At 39.4% G+C, this 23,729-nt stretch overlaps 1 protein-coding gene across 1 annotated transcript in view; it reads left to right on the top strand.

Moving 5' to 3' along the window:
- Positions 1–23,729, top strand: part of SLC10A7 (solute carrier family 10 member 7) — a 188,993-nt gene that overhangs the window by 46,189 nt on the left and 119,075 nt on the right. Inside the window, exon 5 of the mRNA XM_065405265.1 lies at positions 16,368–16,406. Within this exon, the coding sequence (XP_065261337.1) occupies positions 16,368–16,406 (39 nt within the window). The remainder of the gene's footprint in view (positions 1–16,367; positions 16,407–23,729) is intronic.

The following is a 23,729-nucleotide window of genomic DNA, read 5'->3' as shown; positions in this document are numbered from 1 at the left end:
ATATGTAATAAATAATACCTTTAAATGGCATTCACACTTGTCCTGTCCCTATTTGATATGTGCTGTGGCATGTAAAAAGGAGTGTGCACACAGTAAATCAAAGGTATTTGTAATAGAACAGTGTTTAAATACACTGCATAATGCATTTGAAGACCTGCTTAACTTATGGAGCTCAGAAAGGGGAGCATTTTAATTTGGTCTGTTTGATGTTTGTTTGTTTAAAGGCACATTCTGGTAATTACTTTGTAGATATAGGAAGAGCAAATTTGTAGATTAAGATAAAGAGGGTTAGTACAGTCTTAAGCAAAACCTTCAGTAAATCATATGGTCTTTTGTTAATCTTTTGTCTGAAATAGGAATTTCTGTGAACAGCTAACATGTATATGTGCACACATACACATGAAACATGAGATAGGGCCATATCCTGTCCAGCAGTAGCCATGCCCTATAGGATGACCAGATAGCAAGTGTAAAAAATCGGGATGGAGGTATGGGGTAATAGGAGCCTATATAAGAAAAAGCCCCCAAAATCGGGACTGTCCCTATAAAATCAGGACATCTGGTCACCCTAATGCCATATCTCTGAGTGCAGAGTTTGGACCATAGAAAATAAAAGAGCTGTGCTGCCGAAAGCCATCAGCTGTAGCAAATGTAAAAACTATTGAGCCAGTTTTATTTGCTGAAAAGAAATAATGATGGCCAATATATATATATTGCTTCTGCAGCACCCTCACCCCCACTGGCCCCCATATCCTTTCGTTCATTGGGAAATCCACAGAAAATATGGGGCTGAAAGTGACATTTGCAAAGCTGTGTTTTGTATTTGAAATTTTGTTTCAAGGTCTTATTTCTGCTGGCTGCAGTAATATGTTCTTTAGACACTTAGACTTTCAAAAGTTAAAAGGCAATAAGTTAGTCCCCTGGAAACGATGCAGAAATGTATATTCAAATCATAAATAAGGAAATGTATCAGGTACATTAAATAGACGTAGAAAAATGGATTTATGCCTTTTGTAGTAAGGTAATTGGGCACCACAGCTTGGCAGGAGTTGGTGCAATTGAATTGGCTGCAACTGCCACAGGTTGATAGGCAGGTGATAAGGCAGCTTCCACTAGGGTCTGCACAGGAGGCCTACCTAATATGCTGTCTGCCCTAAGGGCCTATGGGAACACAGTTGGATTATTATGTTAATGCATGAGCCTGCTGCCCTCTTCCTATCCCAGCTGGGTTCCCTGTTGTTAGGAACTGCTTTGCACTGACAGTGGAGTAATATGCTTCATGATTGAAAGGGCAAAGGGGCTTGGAAGAAAAAAGAACAGGCCCGCACAGATATGTAAATGAAGGAAGCAAGTCTGTAGGAGGGTTTTCATATACGTGCAGATAGAAAGTTTATTAGAAAAAGTGTAATATAAATCTGCTAATTAAATTGTTATTTATAAACCCTTTTTTCAGATTCATTTCTTCGAGCATCACCCCTTCTAATGCTGATGTACACTGAATTTGAAGTGCTTACCAAAGCAGGCACTTATGTTGATTTATTTTGAACCAAGGGGCTATAATACACTGGTACCATTGCACAATGCTGACAGTGGTGTATTGTTCGGGAGTTTGATTACTGTTTCATACTCTGCCACTGTATTGCTACACTGTAGCGTACAGCAATGATATGATTTTTTTATATATTGTAGGAAAGTACATCAGTTTGATTTTGTTGATACTTCAATAAGAGTAAGACACAAATACATTTATTATGGCATAGGAAGCAAATTGAATTTTGTTTTGACTCTGTGGTGACTATGCAGTGATATTTTCTTTGAATCTTTCTTGCATTTGGAATTTCCTAAATGGTAACTCAGTCCTGGAACAAGTGTGTGACTGGCTGGTATGGCGGAAAACTGCCTGTTTTTGGTTTCATTGGATATAATGTGAAAACTCTTGTTAGAAGAATGTGCCCTCTTCCCCTTACTGATAAATGGCAAACCTCCATTCAAAATTCCAGCCACATGTAATTTCATAAATAGTTCTCGCTCTTCTAGTACAGCCTAAAAATAAAGGAGCAGAGTACTCATAAAAGGATTAACTTGAAAAAGCCCCACTTTTTACCATGTTATCACTTTTTATGAAATACAGCTAAAATATCTGATATACATTTATTTGTCTGATACATGACTGGCATATTCTGTATCTTTATCTTGCATTTCTGTATTACAGTGCATGTTTGTATTCATATTTTAATTAAAATAATTTAAAATAGTAATTAGACTGTGTTTAGCTAACTTTTTGAAATAATATTCTGCAAGCAGCATACTATGGGAATTTTGTTGCTGTTGAGTATTCATTTGCCAGAATGTAACCTGCTCTCCAGTTATATTTCCCTATGCCAGGGTGACATACATGGCAATTCCATGTTATTAAAAGGAAGGTACTTTCTTCTTGGAATCAAGACCTATAGGTGCACAGAAAGGCCATTGGCTGTTGCAACTTTGGAGTGCTTGACTTTGCAACCTTAACTGCTCTTTTAATGTAGGCTTTTATGGGTCTGTGTATTTTTATATGTAATTTATGCACGTGTGCATACACACATGTACATACAAAAATCCTACATTTTAAAGAAGGTTAAGGTTGCAAAGTCAAGCACTCCAGAGTTAGGAAATACCAGATTGGGCAATTGTTATTTTTGCCCCATTTATAGGGTTGCTAAGTGTCCAGTTTTCAACCGGAACAGGGACCCTGGCAGCTCCAGTCAGCACTGCTGACCAGGCCGTTAAAAGTCCGGTTGGCGACACAGTGGGGCTGGCAGGTTCCCTGCCCGGCTCCTGGGAAACGGCTGGCATGTCCAGCTCCGAGGCAAAGGGGTGGCGAAGGGGGCTTTGCGCTCTGCCTCTGCCTGCAGTCGCCGCCCCGAGCGTTGGCTCCGCAGTTCCCAATGGCCAGGAAATGTGGCCAATGGGAGCTGCGAGTGCAGTGCCTGTGGGTGGGAGCAGTGCGCAGAGCCACCTTGCCACCCCTTCGCCTAGGAGCCGGAGGGACATGTCACCGCTTCCTGGGAGCTGCCTGAGGTCAGTGCCCACACCCCCAACCCCCTGCCCCAGGTCGGAACCCCCTCCCGCACGCGAACCCCCTCCCACACCCCAACCCCCTGCCCCAGCCCTGAGCCCTCTTCCACACCCAAAATCTCTCCCGGAGCCAACACCCCACACTCGTCCCACACTCTGAATCCCCCAGCCCGGAGCCCCTTCCTGCACCCCAAATCCCTCATCCCCCTCCCCCACCCCAACCACCTGGCCCACTCCTCAGCACCCTCCCGCACTCTGAACCCCTCAGCCCTAGCCCGGAGCCACTTCCTGAACCCCAAACCCATCATCCCCAGCACCAAACCAGTGCCCGCATCCTCAGTCGGAGTCCTCACCCCCTCCTGCACCCCAACCCCCTGCCCCAGCCTGGTGAAAATGAGCGAATGAGCAAGGGTGGGGGAGTGGGGACAGGATCTCAGGGAAGGGGCGGGGCAAGAGTATTCGGTTTTCTGCAGTTAGAAAGTTGGCAACCCTATGTGCCTATATACTATGATAATTACAGGATCACATGCTATTTTTTTTTTTACAATGCCCTTGTCTCATTCGCAGGGTGGCCAGTGCTTGCTAAATGGGTAGTTACTCAATAGATCTTTTTATTCTCATCATTCAGTGTGTAGCCTCTGCCTTATTTACTGCATAATATATATTTAAACACTGCACTGAATACAGAATTATAAATTTTCTTAAAATTTTGTAATGGAACTCTTTACCGGAGTATCTGATCCTCACAAACATTAATGAATTAATGAATAATGAATTTAACTCTCCAGTGAGATAGAAAGGTAATAGTATGCCTATTTTATAAATGGTGAAACTGAGGCACAGAGATTATGGCTAAAGTTTGCTGAAGTGCTTGCTAATCTTGGGAGTGTCTTCAGGGGTTGGGTGTTTGATTTAAGACATTTAAACTCTTGGTCTATGTAGATTAGAACTGCTTGGGGATTTTTCCATTTAATTTTTTTGCAAAACATCCACAGGAAAATTTGGATTTTGCAGACATTTTTCACTTTTCTGTCAAGAAGATCTGAAAAAAATGTTTCATTTCAAGTGAGGTTGACCCAATTCAAAACTTTTCAGTTTGTTGAAGGGAACTGAAATGTTTTATTTCAGGTCAGCTTGACATTAACCTGCATCTACCTCAGCTGCCACTGTAGTTTGAGTGCCTCATTCTTGTCTATGTTCTGGCTGCCTGCAGCTGGACTATGCCCTGCAGTTTGCCTTCTGGTTGAACTGCCCAAGTATGTCATGGTAGTTCCATGACTATGTTGCATCATGGGACATGTAGACTGACAGAGGAGCCTGGCCCATAGACAAGAATGGGGGAATGAGGCACTCAAACTACAACTCCCATCAGGCACCATAGCAGCTTAAGTGAATGCAGTTCAGTATCAAAACAAAATTAAACTTATCAATTTGGTTCAACAGACTGAAATAAAGTGTTTTGATGTTTCCAAAATCAAATAATTATTTTTTAAATTTCTGTTCTATGACAAATTTCAACATTTTTGTCATTTTGCCCCCAAAATGGGGCTAAAACAAATGTTCAAATAATGAAAATCCCCATGGGATGAAAACACCTATTTTCAGCTAGCTCTACTGTAGATGGAATCTAAAGAAGCTGAGTGAGCTGGGGGAATGTTCTGTGCAGATGGAGTGTTTGTGGTTTTTAGTGGCAAGCCTCTTGCAAGCTTTACTGAGCAAAATCCACGCTGAGGCTTCCAGGTTCCTTGGGACAGATCCCATGCCAACTCTTCAGAAAGGAGCAAGTTCCCACTCCCCACAAAAGGATGTGAATGAAACTCTGTATGCTAGGAGTTTATGTTCTTCTCCACACATTTTTTATTGGCATAGTTGCTTTTGGAATATTGCATGCTATTAAATGCACTGGATTTAAGAAAGCAAGATCTTTAAGCTTTCCTGGGTAAACTTTTTTCTTATTTAATAAGGTGTTTTTAATTATAAAGGAAAAACTTATATTTATAGTTCATGATAGTACTGTTACTGCTGACCAAGAAGGCTGTGATTTCAAGTCCACAACCAAGATTTGGCTGATATTGAATGGTGACACTTGCAGCTCAGTGTAGATTAGCCACTGCTTTTTAGATTAGTGGATAAAATTGAGGACTCTGTTGTTTATTTGGGATAGCTGTATAACTAGAAGTTAAAGATCCTTTGGCATTTATTTAAGAAGAGAGTGAAGGTAGTGGCAGTGTTTTAGCCCAGCCTTTTTTTCTTTATAAAACAGGTTCCAGTGCCCAAGCTTGTGAGAGAGCTATTATTGAGAGCAAATGACTATTCCATTTGCCTACAGTCATCGTGCGCCTACTGCTTAACTCATTACTTTGTAAAATGCTTTGAGATACTTTGAATAGCAAAGGTGCTATATAAAAACATAATCTAACACTTCATGAATAGCTTTCTGTCTGTCAAATGTAATCTAAATATATAACACTATGCTTAACACAGTGATATCAGAGCATCTTTTAAATTGTAAAATTATATACATACAGATTTCTCTCCCTCCCCCCCCCCCCCCCCGTGGAGGTATTGGTGCTTTTTACATGTAATTTTTTTCATGATACTACAGAGGGTAGCGCTTTGGCTGGACTCGTAAACTGAGGGGGCCACCAGTACAACTCAGTACTGTTTTAGAGCTTTCCCAAAGGCCACTTGAAAAAGGGCAGTTGTGCCAAATTAGTGTTGGTTCTGTGATATGAACAGACGTCTACTATACCTGGGACTAGATAGAAACCTCCTAATATATTTCAGTTGTGACCTCTGACAAATTCTAACATTACCTAGAGGTCAGGGCTCATGGATCTGTTCAGTGGCTCATTTGACCTTCTTTTTATTTTATAAAACAGGTAATTAAGCAAAAACTACATACTTTGGCCTTCTGTACACTAGTGATTTTCTTCAAATCTCCCACCATTGCACAGCCAGCAGTGCAACTCTGCTTGTAATAGCAATGATGGGAGTGCTGCTGTAAATCAGACTCTCAGCAAAATAACCACAATACCATCTAGTCCTGTTCTGAGCAAGCTTTGGTGAACTAGTGGTTAAAATGCCTGGCATGCTCTACACTAGCACTCCCAGTGGTGGAGCTGCACTGTAGTATGACAGTGGGATATTTGTAGATAAATACTGGTACAGACACAACTTTTGAGTTAATGCAAAAGGGCACCTTTTAGAAAATGGCCTTGTTCTTTCATTTCACTTCAGCAGAAAAGTAATACTCTTTGGAGTTGTTTAACTAGACCTCTAATCATGTTATGGATGATGTCTTCAGGAGGATCTGGGGACAAGACCTTTAAGTGTTTTTATCACAGCTTAAGATCTCAGAAAATTTGAACTTAAATAAAAGTATGGTTGGGAGATTGTTATTGCTCTGTATCCTTCTGAGGATACCTTCTGAGGTAATTTTTAAAAAAGAGAAAGTCACAAATATAAAATGTTTGACCAGAATAAAGTCTCCGGTTGTCAGAGTAACTTATACACCATTGTTCAGCTGGGCCTTTTTATTAAATCATCATTTAGCAGTCCATTTGTTTTGGTGCTACAGTTATTGCCTGGCCTACTCAGCTAATAAGTCTTCAGTCACTAACAAAAACGAATCACGTAAGATTTTCAAATAGTTCTCATGCCTGGGTGTTTGGTGAAGGTTTTATTCTTTCTGTAATGACCATTTAATAATGATACACATGATTGGTTCACTCTTCTGCCAATTTTGCAGATTCTGGGGCCCCAACCAGATATTGAAATGTTCTGGGGAGGGGGGAGATGGGAAGGAGAGTGGGTTCAACTGTTTCCTGATAACTGGGAATATTGTGGAAATAATTTCAGTCCTTTGGTGAAAAATACATACACCAGTTCTGGATACATTACTTCTTGGCTGCCGGTGTAGGGAACCTTTCCAAATCTGGCATGGCAGTGCTGTTTGAAATAGGTTGTAGAGGAGAAGGCCATATGCTGAATCTTGGATCTTGGGCAGATAGGGGCCCAGTCAAACAGCTTTGCAGGAGGAAGCAGGTTTTACTGAACAAGGCCTGCTGTTCCAGGCATAAATTCAATGTGTACATATACAATAAAGTCTGTAAATGCAATGTTAAGGTTAAAGTTAATGCTCCTGGTAATTTAAATATGTGGAAACAAGGAAATGGAAGAAGTTATGACTTTCATAACATTTCTGATTATTAGTTAAATACATACAGTGTGTTCAATACAAGAGAAGCAACATAGCTATGAGATTGTCCACCTTTTATCATTTCTTGAGTTTTTTTTTTTTTTTTTAAAGTGCACAATGTTTTTAATTTTTGCATTTAATTTATGTGACATTATTAAAGAAGGGAGGAAAAAAGAGAAACAGATTGTGCTGAGTAAAGTTAGTATTTAAATGACCAATTAAGATTTTTGAGGCCCTGCCTTGCTGTGGTGAGTGGGGTGGGAATGGTACATACAGGCGTTGATAATTTTATAAACAAATCCATATGTATATACCACTGGTTCTTATGCTACTGCCCCTTGAAGGACGGAGCAGGAGGCAGTGAGTTAGAGCCTTTTCAGCTTCAGGAGAACTCTGGACTTCAGCAACTTGAGCGCCCAGTCTTCCTGCACCTCTCACTTGAGTATCAAAGACATGACTGGGCTGTTCTTCTAAAGGTTTGTGTGGAGGGAAATCTCAGCTGATAGTCCAGCTGATTTGCCAGGGAGGGGGGCAAGTGAGGGGAAAGAGGCATGCTACAGTTGTTGGCAAGTGAGAACCTCTGCTGATCTTGGCGAGGCCACATAAAAGGATAGGCATCACATAGCTGCAGATTGGTTAAGTTCCTGCACTTAATAGCTTCACAAATGCTGCTGTCCCTTGTCCACTAGCCTCTCTTCTGCTTCCACAGCCAACTACACAGCTCTGTACAGTGTCTCCTCTCTGTGCAGGACTTGTGAGCACTACATGGCCTCCTGTGTATTTTTAAGCTCTTTGGGCACTTATACATGAATTAGTAGCTCCACAAAGGCATCTGCTATGGGCAGAGTTACACTCCTGCAGAGTCTAGGGACACGGGAGAAGCTGCATGACAACGAGAAGAAGGATTTGTGAAAGAGCGAATGTGGGTTAGTAGGGCAACATCTTTTGTGAAGCTCTTGAACTTAAGACAAATCCCCTACCATTTTCACCAAGGGAGCAGGCATTCCAATGGATAGAAGAGGGCTTTCTCCACCCCACATCCCTGGTCAGTTACAGTGACCTATGTGGCACTGTTCAGGGAGATTTTTACTTTACTAAGTAGAATAAAGGCAAGACAGCTCTAGTATCTGTAGGAAAATGACCCTACTATAAAAGGCCACAATGCTACTAGACCCGTATTCATGGAGTTCCTACATCCAGGCACCTGTCTAACATTGAGACCACATCAAATATAAATGATCCTTCATTGAAAAATGAGTGGAAATCGGGAGAGCACTGTATACATCATCACAAGATCGTAAGGTGCACCTAATTGAATGTTTATTGTTCACTTATTTTCTGGTTTCACTATCTGGGGAAAAACCTTTCCAGTCTGCACACCTTTCTGGACTGATTTCGGTCTCCATTTCCAATCACCACTGAAATCATAAGCCCCACAAAGACACTTCAGATCCATCTAGAAACACTCAAGCAGCTCCAAGTAGAAAACTGTAGCTGACTAAAGAAGAGGAAGGTGCCTCTTTCAATATTGCCAAAGATGTTGGTGAAGTTGAAGGAGACTTTCAAAGAAGCAGCAGGAAAACTAAATAGATGTCTTCATGCTAGTTTATAACAGAATATTTTGTTGCTACGAATATCATTGTTACCAAAGGGCAGTGATTATTACATGGAACTATCAGTGTGGGAATCTGTATTAGTGGAAAAGCATGGTTTCTACACAAAGACCTTGGACACAACTATGTGGTTAGCAACAATACATAATTTTGTAAAACCCTCCATTTTAGCGCACATCCTGTGGCTGGAGTAGCACAGACATATATATATGTAGTTGATAACAGTCTCTTCCAATGCAGAACAAATCTTCAGCATACAGAACTTCATGTTCTGCAATTAATGTCAAGATGTTTCGGAGGACAGCATACTCTGGGTGGCATTCCCATCTTGCAATGCAAATAAGCAATATACACTTGTTACATTTGTATTTTATACTGCATTTTTTAGTATAAAACTGATAGTTATTGAACATTTTTGTAATCAAGAAATGCTGTCACAGAATTCAGTGCAGGTCTGCTACAGAAATCCACGGGTTGCATGGTCCTGGGTCTAAATATGTAAAGTAATAACTCCTGTGACATTTTTAGTTGGTGGGAGGGGGAGGCTAGAGAGAATGCGTGTTTAGGGAAAAACCTTGTAATACCATTCTTTTACCCAAAGTGGGCAGTAATACAATATTTTTATTGTCAGTTTTGAAACAATAAGTCTCTTTCCCTAATTTTTTGGGGCTTCATATAAAAGTAGTCTTCATCAAAGCTTGCCTTATTGTGACTAAGTACTTTTGCAAGAATTACTAGTAAGAAATTATACACTTGGGGCCAAATGCTGCTTTAAGGTTCACATGTACGGCTCCCATTGAATTGAATGTGAATTGTATCTGCATCTCCAAGGCAGAATCTGACTTCTGTTAATTTAAAAAAAAAAAAAAGATGTTGAAATGTTAAAAAGCATTTGCTTTGCCTTTGAGGGGTACTTGTTCATCTGGAGGATTTGTTGAGCAGTTAGCACCATCTTTTTTTTATTTTTGCCATTTTGTAACAGGATTTTTATATGCATTTTAACAGTAATTTAAGAGTCCCTGTATGCATAGAAAGGAATCTGAATATATGTGCCTTTTTTAAAGCGGCATCAAAACTGGGTTATTCCATCAGCACAATAGAATGACGGGGAGCTGTAGTTGGAACAATATGTAAAAATACAGCTTGTAAAAGATTTCCTTTATTAACTGTCATCATCCACAGAATATATGTTCAAATAAATGTTGTGTAATAACTAAATTTTAGATTAATAGGCCCCTTAAGAAACAGCGAAGTCATTCAGGATAGTCAGTGAAAAATAGGCTGTAAGACTGTAACATGCACATATTGTCCTGCTTACATGCTCTCTCTGGTGTCATTCCCATTTATCAATGTCGGCAGGCTCTGTTCTCATTAAAACACTCTTGCACAAAAGCAACTTAATTTTCTTAAGAGGAGAGGACACCTGATTCAATTTAGCACTTACAACCTGGAACTCGAACATATATTTTTTTTCTGTCTAAATTCAGATGAATAGTTATGAACAGCAACAAATAGATTAAACATATCAAGTATATTTATATTCTTTTTGCAGTAAGAGACCTGTAGCTAACAGCTTTCTACAACATTATATCATTTTATTAGTGGAAATAGTGGTTAAGAGTTAAGCTATGGTAACCATAAAGATCATAGATTCAAGATGTTTTTATTTTTAAACAAGGGGTAAGTTAAGGGGATATTGCCAGCCCATTCAGACCAGTCTTGATGCCCTGTTTATCTTCTTCTCCCACTGCCATGTCCTTGCCTTTTTTGCATGTTGATCCCTATGTCTAGATAATCCTATGCACTGCTACAGACTAGGGATCGAATGGCTAGGTAGCAGTTCTGCAGAAAAGGACCTAGGGGTCACAGTGGACAAGAAGCTGGATATGAGTCAACAGTGTGCTCTTGTTGCCAAGAAGGCTAATGGCATTTTGGGCTGTATAAGTAGGGGCATTGCCAGCAGATCGAGGAACGTGATCGTTCCCCTTTATTCGACATTGGTGAGGCCTTATCTGGAGTACTGTGTCCAGTTTTGGGCTCCACACTACAAGAAGGATGTGGAAATATTGGAAAGAGTCCAGCGGAGTGCAACAAAAATGATTAGGGGTCTGGAGCACATGACTTATGAGGTGAGGCCGAGGGAACTGGGATTGTTTAGTCTCCAGAAGAGAAGAATGAGGGGGGATTTGATAGCTGCTTTCAACTACCTGAGGGGGGGTTCCAAAGAGGATGGAGCTCGGCTGTTCTCAGTGGTGGCAGATGACAGAACAAGGAGCAATGGTCTCAAGTTGCAGTGGGGGAGGTCTAGGTTGGATATTAGGAAACACTATTTCACTAGGAGGGTGGTGAAGCACTGGAATGCTTTACCTAGGGAGGTGGTGGAATCTCCTTCCTTGGAGGTTTTTAAGGCCCGGCTTGACAAAGCCCTGGCTGGGATGATTTAGTTGGGAATTGGTCCTGCTTTGAGCAGGGGGTTGGACTAGATGACCTCCTGAGGTCCCTTCCAACCCTGATATTCTATGATTCTATGATAAAATTCCCTTCCTGAGCGGGGCTACCAACCCCCTACGCTCACCTCATTCAAATCTCTCCTTAAGATTCTCTTCTACAGCAAAGCCTGTAAAATATGGGTCAACAACATCCACTGTATTAATACAGAAGTAAAGGTTGCACCACCATACAATGTGCTTCAGCCTCTGCTGAGTAACCACATAATATTACTGCTGGAACCCTTCCCCCTCTACCCCAACCTCTACCAGCTATTCTGTTACCTCTTTCATTGTGTCATGTCTTAAATTAGGGAGCTGGGACCACATTTTGCTCTTTGCACTGTGAGGCCCATAGTGCCCACATGTAATTGTTAGGGCTGAATCCCACTTGGTTATGGACCGCTTGGGCCTTTGAATTTCATTATTATGCATCTGCAGAATTTGCTGTAGAATCTACCTCTTGCTACAGAATTATGCTCTAAAAATCAAAGTTCTTACCTTAAAAAAAAATCCTTTTAGCCCTTTTAATGGCAAAGCAGCTTTTTAAAAACCCAACAGTGTTGTTTTCCATTAATCTACAAGGATGAAGCAATAGCACTAATAAAGCTGTGAACACCCATCTCCTTTGGGATATGAATTCTGAAACCTAAGGATGGCAATTTAATGTCAACATTTTAAACTATTTAATTCCTGATCTTTGCAATCACAACTAAGAAGCATTTGAAGCAGACAGTGAATATATTGTACCTGTATCATGTGTCTAATAAACTAACCTTTATTTGCCATCCATCTAAGGATTTTAAAATGCTTTTCAAACAATGAATTAATTTTGACAACACGCTTGTGAGGGTATTTCTCCCTTACAGAAGGAGAAATTGAGGCACAAAATGGTTAATTTCACAGGGTCGTGCAGGAAGTGTTTGGCAGAGCCAAGAATAAACACAGATCTCCAGACTGCTGCTAGGTCATGCTTCTTTATACTCTGAATACTTCCATTCATTAGAAGTAGTTGTTTCAGACAAATTTTATTTGAATTTGCAGTCAGTTGATATTCCATAAAGATTTCCTTATTTTAAACAAACACAAATGCTTTATTTAGTATATAGTTTCAGCATTTTTTGTGCTGCTATGTCACTAGGTGGTCAGTAGATGGTATGTAAACTATTAAGCTATTGGGTTTTAGTATATAACTACTTTTAATTACACCTTAAAACAATTGATTGAATTATACTCATTTGCTTAATTTTTGCATCACACTGAGCTAAGGCATTTTCATTCTGTATCTGATCCTGCAAACTCTCATTCACATGGGTAGTCTTTGCTCAGGTATGTAGTTGCAGAGTTTGCAGGGTTGAGCCTATTAATTTCTGCTTTACTGTTTTCCACCAGAACTGTAATATATAGTTTAAACACAAAATTGAAAATAGCAAATCTTTGTGCTTTAAAAAAAAATTATTTGCAGGGGTTGCTGCAGAATTGATCTTAATAGAATGAGTCCCTGTTGAAATACTCTGTTGCACACCCACTCTATTATCCTTGAATAGGAAATACATGTCATCACCATTTAGATCACTGAAGAAATGATCATGTCAGTTTGTAAATACTTCGCATCAGTCAGGACCTCGTAGGTGCAGAGTCTATTACATGTTTATGTAATAAATTCCTGGTCAAAGTGGTTACCATAGAAAAGTATACATTAACTTACATCCAGGGACGCCGAGAGCAGGTTCGGGTCCCGGTAAAAAAAATTTTTCAGGCCCCCCAGCAAAGGCGGAATGGCTAAACAGGGCCGACGAGAGCGGGGGGAAGCCAGGTAAGCCGGGCCCCGGGCCCCCTTCCGGACCGCTGGGCCCCGGTAAGGCGACGGGGGGAGGGGGGGAGCCGGGCCCTGGGCCCCCTTACAGACCGCCAGGCCCCGGTAATTTGTACCGGCTTCCCCCCACTCTAGTCGGCCCTGCTTACATCCAGGAATCCAGGAACCCAGCATCCATTGCAAGTCAATGGGAGTAGAATGCCTATGTCCCTTAGGTGAATTTGAAAAGATCACCCTTAATCAAGACAGCATCAAAACATTTCCAATGTAGGGAGGTGCTGCCAATATTTTAACAAGGGACTTCCTCAAAAATTTTCCTTCCATTGGTGATACAGCCTTTAAAACAAAACAGAACAAACATGGATTTCATACTCTTCTCCTCTGACCCCAAATCCTTCAGTCCTTCCACTCCCACCTCTCCCTACAGTATTTTCTCCTCCCTATCTCTTCATGGAGGCTCCTCTGGGGGCTTTCCAGCCTGGCAGGTGTTCCACTTGCCATCACAGGTGCTATTATGAGGGTGTACTGCTGTAAGAAGTGGTTGCAGGCCCGTCATGCTGTGGCCATTGTCTGTGCGGTGGTTGGTTGGATGGGGAGCAAATCTCCTTTGGTGATTTGTTGGGAGGTCAGTTGTGGAGTGGTCCCTTTTTGGTTCTTGGGTTGGGTGTCTTTTCCCCTGCTGGTATGAGTAGTCAGTTCAGGGGGCTTGGTCAGGACGGGAAGCAGGTTTTCCTTGAGTGGTGATGGAGGTTTTGGGATGGAAATAGTGCTCCAAGATTCCCTCCTATAACCAGTTCTTCAGGCTCTGGAACAGGCAGGGCAGGAGCTTGTGGACATAAAAGTAGGCAGCAGGACTCCTATTCAATACAGCGATAAGTTGTCCCCAGCTCCTGTCATCCTCATGGGTTGTGGGAGTGCCCAACAGGAGGGTTCAGGGATTCCTAGTGGGTGATGCCGGAGGGGTGTTTCTCTTGCACCAGCTACTGTGGCATAGCAGGCTCACCTGCAAGGTAGCAGTTGCCCAGGTGAGTAGAGGCTGGTTCAGTTCTAGCCACAGAGCATCCTGCAATGGAGTGGGCCTTAGTATTTTGGGCTGAGCAGTTTTTTGGTCCATGATCCCACCATTGAGGGCTGGGCCAGCCTATGGATTCTGGGGAGAGTTGTTAAAATTATTTTTTGAAATATACACATTTTATGTAAAGTGAGAAGGTTACATTTCAGTGTACATGATGGGAAGTGGGAAGGGGGAGACCTTTATTTTTCCTCTGAGCCTTCTGGTGCAGAAGCAGAGCCCAGCTGTTTCTTCCTTTCAAATCTGGCAATCAGTTTATGTTTTGAAGGCTATTTTTGCAAGAAAAAGGGCTAGAAGTTTGCTTTTTCATTTTTTTTTAAAAAAGGGAAACTAGTGAAAGCTGAGATTCTCCTTCATAGGTTCAGAGGCTGAATGTATTAAAAGGGGGCTCCTTGGTCAAATACATACAGTCAGAAGAGTGGCATGTTTCCAAGAAATACTGAAAGGATTTGTAGTTCTTAATATAGTGATAGGAATTAGAGGGGTTATAAGCAAAAGATATCTACAGTAATGTAGTCAGTGGTTATGATGTGTGTGTATGCACATGTGTGCATTGTACATATGCCATCTATATCTCTTTTCATATGAAAATATCAATCTTAAAGTTTCAAAACATAGGTTAAAAAGCATGATTTAATTCACACTTGTTGAAGAATTAGTAGCAAGCAGTGCTTATTCTTGCTTTCACTGTGATGTCTGGCAGGAAAAGCCATTTGGACTTATGCCTCCTTTTTATGTTCAAAAGAGGAATGCTGATGAGGAAGAGGTGTTAAAATATGGTGCCATAGTTTACAACTGTCAACTATAATGTTTTATTTAGCTGTATCTATTCAGATGCTCCCTCCGCAACATGCAGTACCATATGCCATTGTCCCTGTTAGTAAGCAAGTAAGCAAAGTTTGCACTTGTTTTTGTGTTTGGGCCACCAAGGAGCTACGGTCCAGTGCCATCTTTTATTGATAGGGCCAGCAGAGGAGGAATCTAATGAAATTATCAAAGCTTTGAATTAATTATGAACTTGAATAAGAAAGCTGAGCTCTCTAGAGCCAAAGATCTCATTACCCATTCATTCTCATTGCATCCTCTTATGGAGCAGAAGGCAGGTTCAGCTACAGCTTTTAGCCTGGATTTGGACTTTATTCAAACTTGCTAAAGTCGTTAGCGTCCACTTGTTGTTATGGCTGAAAAAGTCAGCGTTGATTAATTTGACTCTGCTCTAGAATCGTCATGTAATGGTAGGTTCTCCCCCCTCTCCTTCCCTTATAACTTGCCTCATGGCTTTTCATCATCAGACTGGGTGCCATACAAGAGTTTCTTTCCATTCCTGGTAATTGTGGAAGCTATTCATAATTTAAGTTTTAACTTCATGGAATTTAGTGATTTAAGGTTAGGAGCTAATACTGCCATCTTATGTTTCCTGGATATTTAGTAAGCAAAAAGGCTTCTACAGTCATTACCAGTTGTTTACAAAGATTGTTAAATTGTAGATAATGTTTGGACATTTTGGCCTCAGAGTTAACTGTATTATTCTGTTTTTACTACATTATTTCTATTTGCAATTTATTGCTCATTTTTTAGAAACTTCTGAGCCTGTTAATAAGTGATTGTTCATAACTTCTTAGGTTACTTGCCCAGTTAAGATACTGGACTGAAAAATTAGTAAGGGGGCTATTAAAATGAACTTGTGTCTGTTTTAGTTCAACACAAATTAGAACCAACTTTCTCTCCTGGGCCCCTTAAAAGTTTTTTTTTTTTTTTAAATGACTAGGTCAATAATGTAAAATGTTTGTCAGTGAATTAGAGTAAAATCAGTGAAACCGAGATTCTGTCTCATACTGTTGGGGATTCTTTTGGTACCCATTATAAGTTTGTAAGATATAAAATACAGCGGCAATCTTGCTTTATACAACCCATTATTTATGAGTTGATAAGCTGGAACTCATCTGTCCTCATTAGCTACAGGACACTGGAAATTTTTATAAGCAATGGCTAACTTTGTTTAATCAGGTGTGTGTGTATTTGGAGGGTACGAAGCCGTGCTGGGAGGGGAAATAGCATTCTGTTCTTCACTAGGGCTATATTTATTGTGAGTGATATTTTCTTTTCTTCTCTCTCTCTCTAGGCAGCTGCTATATTTAACTCAGCCTTTGGAAGTTTTTTGGTAAGTAATGCAATGGTTACACCTAGTGCTATAACATTGTATTTTTTGTATTATGGTTGGTGCTGGCTAGTCATTTAGTTAAGCTGGTAAATAATTGAATAATTTTAGTATTTCTTTCACCCCTTCTTTAATTAACTAGAAATACTGCTATTTCTTTTCGTTGAATCAGAGTCACAAGAAAATTAGTGAATGAATAATCGTTGATTAATGTAAATAAATGTTTAAGTATTCTTAATTTTCTCCTTAATGGGTTAACAGAATCTATTATTAGGCAGATGTTTCAGAGATGGGTGTCAATACACTGATTTTTCTAAGAAAGTTTATTAGATAATCATTATTTTCTATCAAGGGGCCATGGACTTTGAAAAGAAAACATGACCTGGCTGATCGAAAGGAGATGCTAATTTACTCAGTGACATGTCATTTGTTTAGCATATTTTACTGTCAGCGAAGCCACTCTTCTCTGTGTCCCTGAGGATCAGACTGTAGTAGCTAGAAACAAGGAAACAAACAAGCTGTGCCTTTTAAAAAGTGATATTTGTGGGCATATTAGTCTGTAAAATTTCAGCAAACTAACTGAAAAGAAGGCCAAACAAATTTGTTTTTTTAAATAAATAAATGTATTTATGAAGAAAGGAAAAATATTTTGTATTGATGTATTGTTTAATGAGACATACTCGATTATTTTCTTACAATATGATATATAAACTGATGAGACTGATTACGTGAGTTGTATAGTTAATCATGGATTTTACTTTACTTTTTTTCTAAAATATGTAAATGCTTTAAAGTGGGTGTTTTCAGTTCCAGTCTTGCTTACACAAATAGAGAATTAATCTGATGTGTGAACTGAATGAAAGGCAAAACTATTAATATAAAATATGTAGGTGAAATCGGAACTACAGACATGAAATTGTTTATTAAGCATGTAAAAAGATTTTTAGAATAGTGTATGTATATAAATATATAACCGTATGTATATAAAAACATACTGCAAAGAGTGTGATAGTAATACTGAGATTTGCAGTTGTGTACCATGTTTTTATAGTTGAATGTGTTTTAGTGTTAGCTAAAGATGTAGGTATTGTGTATGTTTATATATAGTGTATACATGTACACACAGGTAAAATCTAAAAATGTCAACATCGAAATGTTTCTCCCCTTTTATGGGTTAGTGGGGCTCTAGTAATGTTGCTCTTAAAAAAAAAAAAATCTCTGCACCATGTTTTGGAATCTTTTTGTCAAATTACCTTTTAAATAGTCACACTTCACTTTCTTTGGTCAAGTAAGAGAAAATGGTCAGCAAGGCCTAAATTCCCTGCAGTTCCCATCTCTACTGCAGTGAGAACTTTGAGTTCACAGAGAGCCCAATTCAGGGCTCATTTAAGCCATTTGTAGCCTATTGATATCATTGAGAGTGTGATTGAACCCTAAGTCACCCATAATATAATGTGTTATCAGACTAATTTAACATTTTAAAAGAATATTATTTAGAATTTCTAGACTCAAATTCCCAATATGTTTTAAACAAATCTTGGTTAAAGAAGCTAGACCAAATTCTGACCTCATATGTATTCATATTACCTCATTGACACAAATGTATTAGTTTTGAATTTAGTTCTAGGAATTTCTAATCATGTTTTTGAATTTCCCTAAATGTGTGATCACCTAATTTCATACTTGTGTGCAATACTGGAAAGATGTGGTGAACGTTCTTCTTTTATAAATCCATAGAAGAGGAAATCAGATTACTTAAAAAAATTATTGTAAAATTAACTAAAGACAAACTATGGTACCAAATTATTTTAAAAATAAAATGTATTGTAAAAATACTCCCTCAAAAGTAAATTAAATCAGAGGTTATTAGTGAGGCATGTATACATACAAAGATTTGAAATTTTATTTTATTGTACTGTAACCATTTGAAAATGTGATTCTATGGGGGGAGTGTGTGTGTGCATGATGTATAATAAGTCATGTATAAGCTGTATATATAATATAACTGCATCGGTTGTGATCTTGTAAACACTTATGCACATATTTAATTTTAAGCAGGTGAGTAGTCCTATTAAAGTGAGGATTTTTGCAGAAGTGGGGCCATATGTAGCTGGATTTCAATCTCACACCATTTTATACTGGTGTATATCTATTCCCTTCAAGGGAGTTGCTCCTGATTTATTCCAGTGTGAGATCAGAATCTGGTCCATAATATGTATGCTTTCTACTAACATTTTCAAAAATCCATAATTAGGCATGTAAATAAGTAATCTAATTATGAAAAGTCAATGGAAGCTACTGAATGCTCAGCACCTTTGAAAATCAGATGACTTGGTGCCTAAATATGGACTTTGGGCACCTAGAATTATGCTCCTGCTTTGAAAATCTTGACCTCAAAATGCCTCTAAAGTGCAAACATGAAATTGAGATATAAACAGATATCTAAAGCTGTATCAGACAGTGTGTTTTCTATATACAGTGATGTATTTACAGACCTACAATACTGTAAGGCATATTGGTATAATGTTTGTAAAAGGTGAAGCTGGGAGATCTGGAAGAGCTGAATAAAGGGCAGAATTTGGCTCACTGTAGCTCCAATCCTGCGGTTTGTACCACGTAGGCAGATTGCTGTGTCCACATGTAGCTCTAGCAAAGTGAGTGGGATTCTGTATGGCGGAGCAGTGTGCCCGCATGCTCTGTACATTGTGGAGTCAGGGCCTATGCACGTTAGACTAAATATAGGCTGCTTATAAGGGTTTGGAAGAATTCTAATTTTGAAAGAGTAATTGTAATATTCTTGGTTATGCTACTTGGACTTCTAACTCCTCTAAGAGGATTGTGCATGGACTTTGGGAAGTTTTTCTCCTAAATAAACTGTTTGTGGTGAAAAGCATTGGTTTGTAGGAAAGTTCTCAACTTAATGATGTTAAAATGGTGTGTGTGTGTGTGTGTGTGTGTGTGTGTGTGTGTGTGTGTGTGTGTGTGTGTGTCAGACAGACAGACAGACAGACAGAGGGCATGGAGTGAGTAGGTGAGCCTGCACCCTGATCACTTAGAGGCTGATTCATGCCCCAGGAGAAGCTGATTGGGGGTAATGAACTCAATTGGCCCATCCGCACAGGGCTGATAGGAGGCACAGGAAGGAAGTGCAAGAGAGGGGAGAAGAGAGGAACAGGGCTAGCTGGGGCTAGTCACAGAGAAGGCTCAAGGTAGGGAGACCTCTGTTCCCCTCAGATCCTGCTGAGAGGACCTAAATCTTGGCAAGCACTGTAAATGGGGGAAGCATGAAAGACTATGGTGATATTGGTGAAATAAATCTTCACTGAGAGTACACCTGGAGGACTCTGTGCAGTTTCTGCAGGGAAGAAGACAGGGGTGTTACAGCGGGAATTAACAAGTTTCTGGTATTCATATAATAGAATTTGAAAGGCTATTTTGATGGGTCATCGTGTTTTTAGGTCATGTAGCTTGCGATACTTTTGTTGGGGAGGAAAGTTTAAAAAACAGTGTCCCAAACCAACTTCCTTCCTCCCTCCCATTTCCCCACACAAAAAATTCCTGTAGATTTACATGCAGCAGGATGTGCAAAATGATACTGTACATATTCATAGCTAGTTTAATAATGTCCCAGGTCTAATTAAAACAGTGTTTTAAAGAACTAATTGTTACAGAAAACTGTTTTTTTTATGTTGCTAGACTGGTAATAACTAATGATAGATGAATTCAATTTACATAAATTTCAGACCATGAGAATATTTTAGAATCATGCCACAGAGGATTGCTTTAAGTTAGGAAGTTAATATCATTATCTCCTCCTCTCATTTTAACAGTTTGGTTTGCAATAATTGTGGAGCATAATAAGTGATTCAAGTTTTCCGCTTGATGGGGTTTTAATAAAATCTGATAGCATTTTAGTAATACAGAGTGGTTGGTTATCAGAGTGGTTGCTACTGTAAAGCATGCAAATGTACTGCAGTAGCAGTGCCATTGAGTTCAATAGCATTGCTGGCTGCTGCTCCAACATCTAAAAGGAAAGGACACGTTTTTAACTAAAGAAGTTGGTGATTACAGTAGACATAGTCTAGGAGTTCAAACATCTATATATCTAGGTTATTATACTGAGCTCTTCCGCATGGTATCTAAGCACCTCTGTTTCATTTCTGAAGGTTGTCATGTTAGAAAAGAGTTAGTAATTTTTAAATGCTAAAACCAGACTACCATATGTGATAATCTGCTCTTCTAATATTTTAAAACTTAACTGAATTATTCTAGGTTTACCTAAAGAATTCAGTTTAAATCTGGATGAAATAAACAATATGTGTAGATTTGTCTGACTGGATTTGTTGCACCTAGTCAGTTATTTGCAGTTGTGCCTACTGGAATATTCCAATAAATGGCAAGGCTGTGTAGCCCATCTGATAACTCTGTCTGAGATTTGTTAGAAGAGTGACTGAGCAAATTTGTGTGAACATAATTAATCTCTCTGGGTTAGCTTTTGCACCCAGTACATAAAGAAGCTTGGTAGATTTGGAACTTGTCATGTGACTTCTAATAACTGATTTGGGAGTTAATACCATGGGGAACTGTATTCTGTTTTATGTTCCTGCAGTATTCTACCCTCCTGCCATACAGATGATTATTCAGATTTGTTTATCTGGAAGCATCGGCAAAGGACAGTCACCTTCCTTCTTGGCTTTAAAATTGTTTCCAGAAACTGGGCCAGATACATCCTTGTGCACATGCAATTTCTTTGACTTCATTGAAGATGCACTTGTTCAGATGAGAACTGAATTTGGTTCTTTTTTTTTTTTTTTTTCAGTCACAGTGTAATGCCATATGCATGGGGAAGGGAGAGATTGGCTTCATACAATTCTCTGCACTGCTAGGTTAGAAACTAGGTTGGTTAGTCACTTCCTTCTTCCTCTTCATCTCCCTTCCTCTTGAGCCAATGGGCTGGAAATCTGTAGAGGGTAGTATTGTTCAGCACTTGAAATGAGGGACTGCCTTGCGTCACTCAATGGTGATCCCTTCCAGCCAATTTGGGATCGATTATGATAGGCTTCAAAGGACCAGTCACCTATTCTCCTGGACCAAAGAATTATGGCTGAATCCTGAGGTCTGTGGCAATAGGAGACATAAAATTAGGAATATAAGGGCACCTGGAACATTCAGATCCCTGAGTAAATGAGCAAAATGGCAGCCTGAAAATGAAAGTCTGAGTTGAAACTCCTATGACTCTGTCTTGGACTAGCCTGTACTGGACTATTTCTGTATTGCAGTTTATGGGAAAATGAGGGCATGTGTCCTAGATGAAGTGTGTCAGGGTGGGGAATAGCCCCTACTCTGATGCTCCATCAGTACAAAAATCTCCCTCACATAGATCAAGCATTTATGCTTGTCTTTGTAGCACCTTTATGGGTACAAGGCCCAGGATGTAACCATTTTTGTTTAAGGGGACAGAATTTCTTCTTATTGCTTGAAAACTCCATAATACCCATGTCATTTTATTTTTAGGGCAGCAACTTAGCTGGTCAAATCAAGGCCACTATTTTTTATAATTATATTTTAAATTTAGATTTTAATTGGAAGTGTATGTAAAAATGTAGCTTCCCACAAACACACAAAGCTTTGTTAGTTAATAAAAATGTATGGAATTCTTATCTACTCAGTTTTAGCAGGCATAATGCTTTATACAGGCTGACAGGACTCATGCAGCAAGTAAATGCATTAGTCATAGTGTCCATTTTTCTTGCAAATTTGTGACATAGATTTAATTACGGGAATGACCAGCAACTTACAAATCAAATTTTGGTAGGCTGAACCAACTTTTTTTTTATTTTAATAATGATGGATTTTTTTAGCAATGATTTCATTACTATATAAAGAAATCCAGCAGTGTGGAACTAATCAATTGACTGAATTAATCTACTTTATTATGTTTTAGCAGATGGTGTGTGTATTTTCTTTTCTTTTAATTTTTTTTTTTTTTACATTTTAAAATGTCCAGAAAACTGAAAAATACTTGTATGTGTACTTTTTTCCCCCTTATTGTAACTTCATGCAGTGTGAAAAGGGGAACAAAAGTCTTCTGGGACTTGCTTTTTTGCTAGCTGCTTGGAAGAAGAACTTGCCAGGAAGCCTGTTCACTACAGGTGCTGAATTCTAGATTCATACTTGTTAATTTCAAAGTGTAGCTGCTTTATGGTGTGCCACTGCATTCTCAGAAGTCGGCTCTTTTTTCTCTGTGAAACAGCACAACGGTGCCGCTGGACTGTGTTCTGAATTTGATTCCTGCAGCTCACAGAACCCTCAGGAAGCTCTTCCTGTTAATCAGCCACTTGGGAAGCCTTCTCAACCTCAGAAGGTGGGATTTTTTTTTTTCATTAGGGAGAGAAGGCCAGGTCTCTGCAGTAGAGAATCCTTGGACCACATATTATATACAAGGCACACAAGGCTTAGATTCCACAGAAGTTAAATCTGCTTGGGAGCCATTTACAGTTGTCTCACTGTAACCTTTCTATATCCTGGGAATAGTGTTCAATCCTCCTTTATGATGATTGCTCTTGTTTGATTTTTGCTGGCTTGAACTAGAAGCACGATGTAATGTGGACATCATCCAGTGCTTTGAAATCCTCATATTAAAGGTACTGTTTATGTGCAGAGTATTAGTACTATTTATTATGTATTTTTACTTATAATTAACCCTGCACTTGCATTAGTGGAATAAGCAAAAATGGGCATCAGTTATAAAACAGACACAAAAATGAAAACCGGATGCTCACATTGCTGCGATAGGCTGTGAATGGTGCTAATTCAGGTACCCCATTGCACCTAGTGGAAATGGGAGAAGGAGGAGGAGCAGCCATTGCAGACTGAGGATAAGTGGGAGGACATCTCTGATTCCAATTCTAGTTGCATGTTGGGGTGTTGTACTGTGCCCAACCCTCTCACTGAGTAATAATGACTTATTTAAGGCTGTACAATTGTACTGCTGATCTTCCAAAAGAAAAAGAAATTGAGAAAAGAGTGGTTCTGGCAACTACTGTTTTATAAGTCCAACTTCTATTCCCTGTATTTTTTTTTTTTAAGTATAGCAAACAGCAAGAGGAAAATACACTGAACATCAATAGATAAATGAAACAATTAACAATAAATCATAGAACTGGAAGGGACCTCGAGAGGTCATCTAGTCCAGTCCCCTGCACTCAAGGCAGGACTAAGTATTATCTAGACCATCCCTGACAGGTGTTCGTCCAACCTGCTTTTAAAAATCCCCAATGATGGAGATTCATAAATAACCTTGGTTTATTAAAAAACAAATCAACA

The sequence above is a fragment of the Emys orbicularis genome, chromosome 5 (assembly GCF_028017835.1).
Source record: "Emys orbicularis isolate rEmyOrb1 chromosome 5, rEmyOrb1.hap1, whole genome shotgun sequence".
NCBI classification, from domain to species: Eukaryota; Metazoa; Chordata; order Testudines; family Emydidae; genus Emys; species Emys orbicularis.
The sequence above is the reverse complement of the archived record's forward strand: the minus strand, read 5'-3'. Positions and strand labels throughout refer to the sequence as shown.